General features: G+C 40.2%; 1 protein-coding gene across 1 annotated transcript; it reads left to right on the plus strand.

Annotated features, from left to right (window-relative positions):
• Positions 1 to 2,620: 2,620 nt before the first annotated feature.
• On the plus strand, positions 2,621 to 8,659 carry fhdc4 (FH2 domain containing 4). The gene is made up of 12 exons (XM_080889108.1): positions 2,621 to 2,771; positions 3,171 to 3,705; positions 4,593 to 4,654; positions 5,337 to 5,439; positions 5,561 to 5,646; positions 5,728 to 5,828; positions 5,927 to 5,997; positions 6,089 to 6,241; positions 6,292 to 6,362; positions 6,474 to 6,591; positions 6,676 to 6,840; positions 6,932 to 8,659. Exons 2-12 carry the CDS (start codon positions 3,364 to 3,366, stop codon positions 8,168 to 8,170), a joined length of 2,511 nt encoding a protein of 836 aa, XP_080745234.1. The 5' UTR covers positions 2,621 to 2,771; positions 3,171 to 3,363; the 3' UTR covers positions 8,171 to 8,659.
• The last annotated feature ends 2,519 nt before the right edge of the window (positions 8,660 to 11,178 follow it).

Below are 11,178 nucleotides of genomic sequence, written 5' to 3' on the forward strand. Positions count from 1 at the left end.
ACCTTATTTCTTATTCCTTAAAATACACCTTTTTTTTTTCCCTGAAAGTTTGCTTAAGGTTTTTGATGTTGGCTTAAAAGAATGAGACAGGGCGACCAGAAGTAGCCTAAAGAAACTGAATGTTTTCTTTGAGGTGGTGTATGCAGTGAATAAAGCCATCAATCTGTCAATATTAGAATCACAGACATGATTGCTTTTTCAAGCTTCTCTGCCATTAATACAAATAGATTTTTAATGGTCACAGTGCTCTCAGATAAAATCAGAATAAGAGATTAAGGTTAAGAGATTAGATTATAACACACTCTTATCTAATCTTACCTTTATAAGTTATATAATATGATAGTTTGTTGTGGTCACACATTTGGTCTTGTAATTAAGTCTTAAATATATTCTTTACTGTCAGTCCCTTCAGACTTCCCTCAGTATCGCTTTCACTTCCTGCTTAAAATCTTATTTTATCCCAAAGGTCATTTTCCATTGGAAAAGGCAAACAACATGCAAGTTTTCCTCAGTATCTGAGAAAATCCCATGGCTTGCATACTAACACTGTTTAACGCATTGCAGACAATTTGCGGGATGATTTGAAGTATCGATCTTGAAAAATGTTTATGTCAATTTTCTATCATAATATGACTTACAGTCCTGTTTTATTTATTTATTTTATTATTTATTTATTTTTTGCCTGTCCCGTTTGGCTCTTTTGCCATCAGAATTATTGTCTAAAGGCAAAGAAAGATGCCCAACGGATTTACTTTACCAAATTGACCATCCCAGCCTTGCCATAATGGTCCATTTGATTCACCTTTTATTGTGTATTTTATTTTCACTTGTTGAATACGGGACAGACTTGACTGGGGGAAAGAAGGGGAAAAAGAGGGAAAGAGAAACAGCTGAGAAGAGGGACGGGGGAGAAGGGCAAAAAACAAAAACCAACAGAACGGGCAGGAAAAAAAAAGAGAGAAAAATGCATATATCGATCACCTGGATCACCTGTTGAGAAAGAAAAAAGAAAACAAGCAGAAGAGAACAAGAGTAATAGAATTAACAACATCACAATGATATATGGGAATATGACAGTAAATACTAAATATTAAACATTATTGTGCAGCACATAAGATCAACAGAACACAGTGTGCTTTGAGGTAGGAGCCAAAAAGGGTGTAGTTTGTGGGTGTGATCACCCGTGTGTACACCTGTGAGCATGGACGCGCTTGTTTTTTTAAAAGGTTCCTTCATGTAATGATCTGCTAGAGGGTGTGGGGGGGCCACAGCCCCGTCCTCCAGGGCATGAAGCAGGTATGGAGGAGATCAAAACTCCAGACATCCAGAGGCCCCCAGAACACAAGAGACCAAGGAAGACTAACAGAGGGGCAGCCGCGCCACTGTCCCAGAAAGAGCTGAGGAGAGTCCCAGATGAGGGCTCACCCAGCAGCCGCGGAGCAGAAGCCAGGGGGAGTTGCAGTGACGCGCCCGTGAGCTCCGCCGGCAGCCAGCTGTGCCTGAGTGACCGAGCCCCAGGCCGAGAGGCCGGGGGCACCCCACCTCCGAAGTGGCCCGAGCAAGCCCCAGGCTCCAGGCCCCGATAAGCGGCCGCCAAGGAGTGAGCCGGTGTGTACCTGGACGCCCACCCCCAGACACAAAGAACCACCAACGCACCGATGTCTGAGGGAGTCCGCCACTGGCAGGGGAAGTGGTGGTGGGGGGAGAAAGGCCTCCAAACCTTGCAGTCCTGTTTTATTAATGGGACTGAAGTTTTTAAGTACCGAGTCCCCAGCTCAGGGGTCCGATTGCGTTGTACGGATTTCCTTATATGGTCATCAGAGCTCAAACTGAGGCATGTATTCGAGGGCGAAATCCTGTGGGATTTTGATAAATATACACCACGTAGAAAAAACAGTCGACTTAATTTGTATTAGTGGTGTTAAATGTACTCTATTACACAAAAACAAATACACATTCTGGGCTTGTGACTGGTGAGCAATCCGTTATCGTTATCTGATAACGAGCATCTACGGAGCAAGGTTCAAGCAGTTTACCAAGAAGAAATGTTGGTGCTGGTCTCGGTCAAAATATGTACAGACAAATGTGAGAATTTAAGTTTTTCTTGTGCATTAAAATGTGAAATTATGCTAAAAAAAAATGGAGTGGGGGGGGGGGGGTTGCGACTCCATCAAAGCGGCGAGTTATGTTTGCGGAAGTCAAACGACACGCAGCCAATCAGAGCTGGACTTATTATACCGCTTACCTTTGTGAGAGAACTCCCATAATATAGAGTTAAAGCCTGAATATTAGTTGAAAATTAATATATATAATGAATTCAAATCAATGACGGTCTCACCGCAGGAATATTTACTAAAGTATATAACATTTAATTTATTTTTAATTAAGTTGATAATGTATTTATTACATTTTAAATATGTTCAATGGGTTTTCTCTCTGAGTCAGAATATTTGTCATTCTAGTTGACCGCTTACTCACGCAACTCATTGACAGATGGATAGAAACGCAGCGCCTCCCCAAACTCCAAAGGGAAAAGAAAGAGAGAGAGAGAGAGAGAAAGAAATAAGCCAATCCCAGAGTGCCTGGGAAGGTGTGGGCTGTCATGGATTTTAAGTGAGTTCACCTGGGCGTGTCATTTACACACAGGTAGTTTCGACACTCTATCCAGGCTGATGTCACTCTTTACTTTTGAAATTTCAGCAAGAGGGCCATAAGAAAAGAAACAAAAAGGGAAGCGGAGTAATGGGACTTGTGCTGAGTCCAACACAAAGGTGAGTTGACTTTTCATTTCTTTCTCTCCGGTCTTTAACTAAAAATAATGCTAAGTGTTTGAACAAACATTGGTTTTAGTAGTTTACCGATCACGGTGGACAAGCATAGCTCTGTACTGGATAAAACACCAGGAGCGTTTAGATCTCCTAAAGTGACTGTTATGGCAGATTTAAAGTAGCCTCTATGCGTTTCCAAAGTGGATCATGAATTATTATAGTGTTTGCACAAGTTTCAGGAAACTTTTTATGAAAATAATCGGCGGCATCACTCCCATAATTAATCTTATGTACAGTAAAGAAAGTAAATTCTGTACTCTGTGCTAAACAAAGCTGCTCACTGTTGTAGAGTGTATGAAGATCTGTAGCTTATGTGTCCCCACCCTGCTTTGTTTCTTTCAGTCGGAATGCATCATCCTAACTGACAACACTTTGAACAAGTCACTCCAGGACTGACTCTTGCACCGCATTCCTGTAAAAACGACCAGAATCGCTTCTACATTCACTGCATTCCAATATATGCTGAAATTCAGCTTTTATGCATGAATATGAGTGTGGATGCATTCAAAACCTGCTGAGAGGTTCTTATTAAAAGATGCAGCCAGGAGGTCCTCCTGCACCCCCACCTCCACCCCCACCACCTCCACTTCCTCCGCCACCACCTCCTCCACCTCCATCCCTACATGGCCTGGGTCCAATTTCAAGGTTGGAGCGCCGGCGCTCCAAGATGCGCAACTTCAACTGGGAGACCCTACCCAAACACACAGTTATAGGAAAGCACAACATCTGGACAGCAGATAAGACTGATGGGGAATATGAGCTGGACACTGATCATATGGAGGAGCTGTTCAGCCACAAGCAGGCCCAGCAGCAAATCAAAGCTCTGAACCGTCAGAGTCTGAGGGGCCTTCCAAGTTCTGCCACAGCAGGGGAAATGGTGAGTGCAGCTAGCCAGGCTATAAATGTGTCACTATCACCCGTTCATGTAGTGGAACTTTGACCCCCAAGGTTTGTACAATAGATTGAAAGGTTTTATATTCTTTCCTGTTTATTGCTGAGGTATGGAAGCAAGTTCTTTTGACCTGAATTAACCCCCCCCCCCCCCCCCCCCCCCCCCAAGCTTACATATAAGAAAAAACAGACGTCCCTGCAATGTTTTCCTCTCCTAACATTTAAAACCAGAGTGACCGAAGTGGTGATTTTATGAACTGGGAATATAGTGATACTATAGGAACTTTATTACCCTTTATGTGAAACTTAAAATTGCAATTTACATTTGCTTATTTTACAATTTACATTTTATAGGCCCAACTTTGCAATATATAAATACAACAAATGACAACAATAGTATAATGTTTCTGTCAGAAACATTATGTAATGATGTAAAATCACTCAGTACAAGGGTGGAGTATTATTATTTTCATTTGTTTGCTGAAGGAAGGTCTAATTGTGTTCTCACTGACATCACTCTGTTGTCCATGCTCTGTATTTAAGCTACCGTCCCTAATAAACACCACTAGGCACATTTACTTAATGAAGTGTAGATCAATCATGATTTGACTAACAACACATTTTAACTTTTTACTTTGACCTTTCACCTAGAATTTTGTAAGAGAAATGGTGAAAAGGTGCAAAAACTGCATCTTTGCCTGGAATGTTCAATACAATCAACTCAAAGAATTCTTAACCTTTGGATTCGACTGTCTCTTTGGAAAGTTGAGATGTCTGTGATACGAAAGACAGAGCTCAAGTCAACAATGAAACCGTTTTAGCAGCTAACAAGCAGATTTTAATCCGGTCTCTGTTCTCCTTTCCCCCCCCCAGATTTCTGTCCTCAGCTCCAAGAGGAGCATGAACATTGGAATTTTCCTAAAGCAATTCAAGCGGTGAGTCAGTGGTAGCACTGTGAAGGTGTGAGTATTTTGCACAATAATCTTTCCATGTTACACTGTACTGAGGACAAGGTGAGGCAGGCATATTTGTATGCAATAAGACTGCATCATACTCACAAAATCTCTGAAAGCCGACATGTCCTGGCAGGTCTGATCTATACTAGACTGTTCTACAGCTCTAACAGGTTATCTCCCTGATGTAACTTACAGATACACTTTTGCGAGGTATTGTAAATCTATTGCCTAAAGCTAGTTGTCATAAACAACAGATCTTAAAAGGAATGAAAACAATCCTGTTACTGTTAACATCCGTAAAATGTTTGTGATCAAACTACTGTGTCACCAGCAAAACAAGAGAACAACATATGGATACATTAATCTAACTACTTTTTTCTTTCTCATGCTGTTACCAAATATGTTTTTCTGCAATCTTAGCACATTTCCATTCCATCATTTTCATGTCCTGCACAGCATGTATTTTTCTGAGGGTTGAAATAAAGTGATTAGAGCAGGTAGAGGCTTGTATGTGTCAGCAGCTTTTTTTTTTTCCAAGTTTTTTTTTTACCAAGCATAGAAAAGTGTGATATGAAAGCAGACACTCAGAACTAATGAGATATTTCAAAGCAACAGTAAAAACATAATTAAAGATAACTGATTCGCTTGACCTCTATTACAGGTCTATAAAGGACATGATTGAGGATATCAAATCAGGAAATGGCCTGGGCTTTGGTACTGGAAAACTGCAGGAATTATGCAAGATGCTTCCGGATGAAGGGGAGGTACTGTAGTTGCTTTTTGTTTTTGTTTTTTTTAAACATGTCTATTGCGTCATGTGATTCTAAACCTTTGTTTATTTACTTTGCAAATACATAATCAGATTTTCTGATTTCACAAATGCAGGTAAAGCAGCTGGTTAATTTCAAAGGTGACATGTCTGCTCTCCCTGAAGCAGATCAATTTATGTTACTGTTGGTCAAGATCCCCAGGTAAGCCACCTGAGTGTAATTCAATGAAAATCACATGTTAAATGTCAGTGGTGATAATGATGGAAACGTTTTGTCTTTTAGCTATGAAGAGCGTTTGAGCTGCTTGGTGCTGAAGGAGGAATTTTTTCCCCTTATGGATGAAGTAAAAGAATTCATCTGTACTTTGACCACTGCTGGAAGGGGTATTGTCTGCATTCCTTGAGTTTGAAACATGAGACCCATTAAAGCAGAGTTGTACGCCCATTTGGAGTTGGAGTTAACAATATATGTTTTCTTTTAGAGCTGCTAGATTGCGATAATCTTCATGCTGTCATTCGCCTGGTCCTTAAGACTGGAAATTACATGAATGCTGTGAGTATATAATGATTGTGTTTGTGGAGTCTTGGATGACTTTTCTTTGTATTTATATTTGTTTGATCTCAATATGTTTATCTGATCATAGGGCGGCTACGCGGGCAATGCAGTTGGCTTCAAAATGTCTTCTCTGTTGAAACTAGTGGATACCAAAGCAAACAAACCTGGAATGAATCTTATGCATTATGTTGTGATGGCAAGTGGCTTTTACTTGTTTGAGAAGTCTGTGTTTCTCACCTTAAGATGAAGTTGCATAATTAGATTTTCAACAAACTTTCTAATTCATCACAGCAAGCTCAGAAGGTGGACACAGCACTGCTTAAATTTCCAGAACAGCTCAAACACATTGAAGCTGCAGCAAGGTAAGCAATACCTTTTTAAAAGCCATATAGGAGTGTCTTGTATGGCTTTTTTCTTCTTGTATTGCTGTATCATCAGAATAAGAGAAGAAATGCTTTCAAAAATTCTTTTAGAATACATCAAGGTGACATTGAAGGGGAGTATCGAAAGCAAATAAAGAAAGTGCAAGATGCCAATGCAAACACTTTAAAGCAGGAAGACCTAAAGGCACAGATGGAGGATTTTCTAATGGTGGGTGATTCGTTACTTGGTCCAGTTTGTGTGAATTTTAATAGAGAGTATATGCTCTAATGTTTTGGTTTTGGCTCCAATTAGGAAGCGGAGGTTTGCTTGAAAGAAGTAGAAACTGATCTTCAGGAGTTGCAGTCTGTAAGTGACAGAGTGGCACAGTACTTCTGTGAGGATGCCAAGAATTTTAAACTGGAAGAGTGTTGCTCCATTTTCAACTCCTTTTGTGAAAGATTTTTGCGAGCTATGCAGGTAATATACGCGCTATATGTGCTGGCATATTCCTATACTGAGATAAAAGAAAAATTAAAGGGTTTGAACTGGGATTTTTTTTTTCCTGCAGGAAAACAAAGCTAGAGAGACTGCAGAGGTGAAACGGAGACACAGAGACAGACTGGAAATTGCAGCCAAGCGGAGATCCACAGCTACCTGCTCCAGTAGAGATAAGGAAATGGATAGTGTTGCATTAGAATCTGTGCTACAAAACTTTGTCATCAAACGTGGTTCTAGGAGAAGAGCAGAAAAGCCCTCATCGACTCGTGGAAGCCCAACTAATGGTAGTCCCAATAACGGGAGCCTTTCAGAAATTACTTCTCAGGAAACCCTTCCCCCAGTAAATCAAAAGATTCAAGCCTCAGTTAGAGCTAAGGACATGGGCAGAAAAGAGTGGAGTTCAGCAGTTGAACTCACTGCGAACTTACGGAACTTGCACAAAGCCCAGTCAGACATCGAGGACACAATGGCAGAGAGTGAAAATTCTAATGAAGAAGAGATGAAAACTTCCAAAGAAGAGGACTCTAGAGGACTTAGGAACCCTTTCAAAAGGACTGTTAGACTTATGACCACAGTTAGATCTTTTGATGATAATGAGGAAGATCTGCAAGATAATAATGAGGAGGAGGCCCAACAGCTGCGTGAAGCATCTAAAAAAGTTTTGCGTTTTCAGAACAGCCGTGGCAGCGTCTCATCTGGGGACTACTCTCTGGAAAATCAGAAGTCTCCTCCTCCAAATGCGCCCATACGCCGTCAGCTCACATTTGATGAGGAAGCGGATAGGTATCCTGATGACCCCAGCAATGAGGATTTGCTTCAAGTTTTGCTCAAACCTCAACCTTCCCCTAAACGTAACCTTGGACGCCGCCATACGCTGCCTACTAAAGTCCCAAAAACAGAGGCAGGGGAAAGTAATCGGTGGACTGAACTGCCCGTCAGAACTCCAAATCATGTGGCTAAAGAAAAAGGGACGATGCCAGAGCGAGAGGGCGCCGGACACCCTCCCTCCAAACCAGTGTTTGATTATACTGACATTTCTCACAACTTAAAACAATCAGGTGCTGAAGACACAAATGACACATCAGCAGAAAACACAATCAAGCCACCTGTTTCCTCAGCTCCTGTCATGCAGCCCACAGACAACGATGTACAGATAACTAGTGACACTGTTCCAGCAAGCAGCAAGCCTGTGGTGTTCAAAACTGAGACCACTGGACTATTTTTTAGTTTTTTAAAACGCCTCGGCGATATGAGCAAACTACAGAGCAGCAAGGACACTGTAAATAAGCCCACAGGCTCTGGTGTTTAGCCTTTGGGATATATTTTTACATGTATAAAAGATAATTTATCTAATTTAATGTTAATTGCAATTAATTCATGATGACAACAAAGTGTTAAGATTGTTCTATTTTGGTAGTTTTTCCTAAATTGTGAATATATTCAAGAAAGCTTTAAGCAAGTGAGGAAGGTTTCTTTGTTTAGGAGAAGGCATTTTGTATGTTGTACCACTAGATGGCAAAATATAGTTGGCTTAAAGTGGAGGTTTTCTGGTTGATGTAGAAAGATGGGCACATTCATTGTATTTGCATTTATATCCATATCCAATAAGACTATTTTGACTAAACTGTTCTCAAAAATGGGATAAATGGTTTAATGCCTACAGTGTGTGAACTTTGGAAGGATTGACGTGCAAAACGTGCAGAAGGTACTGAGAAGGTGGAGAGAGACAGAAAGAGAGAGAGGGAGACACACCAATGACTGTTTTCTAGTCATTGAGAGAGAGAGAGAGAGAGAGAGAGAGAGAGAGAGAGAGAGAGAGAGAGAGAGAGAGAGAGAGAATAAAATGGCTCAGAGGCTGTATTTAAATCCTGGTTAGATGTTTTTGTTTTTAAACTACGCGTGCTTGTAATGCATGCTTAAATACAGTATTGGTTTTTAACTGCGTATATTTGTATTGCTCTGTTTTCAACTCTTTTTGTGAAACATTCTTGTAATTCTTTTTTTTCCACATTATCACAGAAGCATGTCAAAAATGCAGAAGAGTGTGGTTGCTTTGAGGGTCTTACTCAATTCAGCCATTGTTTGATCTTAAATGGGTCAGTGTTACAAAGGCAGCCTGTATTTGAGCAGAGCTGAACTATGAAAAGTCCAAATGAAGGGCGTTGATCCCAAATTAACTTAAGACATCACCACAGGTGAAGGCCCAGTACCTGGTGGCTGACAATGGTGGTACATTTCACTTATGGAAGACCCTCAGTACTTTCATTTTGTGGGAGCAGAGGCATTGGGTCAAAGAGGCCACAGCTTGTACCATAACATTAGACCTTGTTTATTCAACTACCGGCAACCAGTGCTCTGCAGTTGATGCCAGAGTTGCATTAATTAGGTTTTTGGTACTCTGTCAGGCTGTCTGACTTGAAATAATGAAGTAATAAAAACAGCCTCTTCTATATACACAGACTGGTGTATTTCAAATGTTTTTGTTTTTTATAATTCTCTATGATAAAATATTTATAAGGCTAGCATGCATGGATATGGTAAAGGGTCAGTGATAAATATGTTTCAGTACAAGACTCAAACCAGGCAACTATATTTATACTCCATTTATGTTTACAAACAAATAATCAATAGCAATTCAGAATGCTTATCTGCTCAAGCCCTTATAAGCTTGTGTTTGGGTATATAATAACAATCTGAAATGGACAGCTAACCTTTGATCACATTAAGTCCATATGTGTTTAGACAATGGCAACATTTTTGTAATTTCGCCTCTCACAGCACTAGTTGTAGATTTTAAATCAAAGAGCTTGATTTAAAGCGTGAGCTTGAACCGCTTTTGAATTTAAGCATTTTTTTTAACAAAAATAGTCCCTCATTTTCACCAAAAGGACTGAAAGCACATGGTAGTCAGCTAGATTTTTCCCTTTTCTAATAAAGCCTTTCCCAACATCTAAGCTAGTCAAAAAACTCTCATTGAGGTAGGCGTACTATTGTCAAAGTCTGTCATTAGATGCCTTCAAAGATACAAAAACAGGGAATTTACAACAAGAACAAAAGACCAAACTGGATTTCTTTAGAAAACAAAAGTGCCTGCAGATTTCTGAAGAGCAAAAATCTCTGGACAGAATCACCATGAACCAGAACAGTAAGGAAAGTGTGTAGAGAAAAAGAGAAACGGCTCAAAATTCCAAAAAATTCCACATTACTTGTCAAGTAAACAGTAAATGTAATGTTATGGCATTGGCGTGTATGGTTGCCTAATTGGGTCACTAGTGTTTAATGATGATGTGCCTGCTGATACAAGCAGCAGGATGAGTTTTGAAGTGTACATGGCTATATTCTCATTTTCAGCCACATGCTCCACAACTGATCAGACTGTGCTTCCCAGGGCAAATGGGCAAATCATTTTGCAAGACCCCAGAGTTTCTCAAGGCAAAGGCATGAGAGATTCTTCATCAGGCAAGTCAGTCATCTGATCTCAACACAACAGAGCTTTTCAGTTGTTAAATAACAAACTGAAAACAGACAGACCCACAAACAAGCATCAACTGAAGGCAGCTGCATTAAAGGCTTCTCAAGGGAGAAAATGCAGCATTTGGTGATGTTCATGGATTCTAGACTTCAGTCGGCCATTGACTGTAAATGATTTTCATCATCATTTTCATGAAAAACAATCCCTATTTAAACTTCTTATGCTGAACAGTGAAAAGGTCATAAAAACAGCGTCTGATGTGAAGAGCGGATGCACGGATAGATCTCTATTTATTATGCATTGAACCTGCTTTAAAGTTCTAGTGCAGTAATGGCTGTGTGATGGCTGGCTGCCTTGTTATTGTTGTTTTCATTGTTACATCATCCCTTCAAAGGGGAAGTCATGCTGTTTATCATTTGACGGCATAATATTGACCTAGATTTCTCTTACTAAGTCAGTCATAAACAAATAAAAATACAGATCAGTTCAATGAAAATAAATGATTATTTATTTAAATGTTTGTAATAGATTACTTTAGGGTTGTGTTATTTTTTGTTGAATTATCTATTTTAAACCATGTTGAGAAAAGCACTGTCAGTGTTGTCAGTCTGACCTACATTATGTATATCTGTTATAGTCACTGCTGCTGCCAGACTGCTGCAGCCATCTTGACTCAACTGGAAGCAGTCTCCATGGCAACTCCACCTTGCAGAATAAAACCAAGAGACAATTGTTTGCCCCTCACCCCCAAGCCCCACCCCCCAACAAACTCCTTATAGCCTGCAACACAACAGCCACCTAACACTGACGGCCTTCAGCATTTTATTATACAGTGACATCATTTT

Source organism: Rhamphochromis sp. 'chilingali' (assembly GCF_963969265.1).
Source record: "Rhamphochromis sp. 'chilingali' genome assembly, chromosome: 8".
Lineage (NCBI taxonomy): Eukaryota > Metazoa > Chordata > Actinopteri > Cichliformes > Cichlidae > Rhamphochromis > Rhamphochromis sp. 'chilingali'.

Coding starts and splice junctions, on each gene's coding strand:
- fhdc4 (XM_080889108.1), top strand. CDS start 3,364: ATGCAGCCAGGAGGTCCTCCTGCACCCCCACCTCCACCCCCACCACCT. Junction 5,647..5,727: donor CTGTTGGTCAAGATCCCCAG/GTAAGCCACCTG, acceptor TTTGTCTTTTAG/CTATGAAGAGCGTTTGAGCT. Junction 5,829..5,926: donor TTTGACCACTGCTGGAAGGG/GTATTGTCTGCA, acceptor GTTTTCTTTTAG/AGCTGCTAGATTGCGATAAT.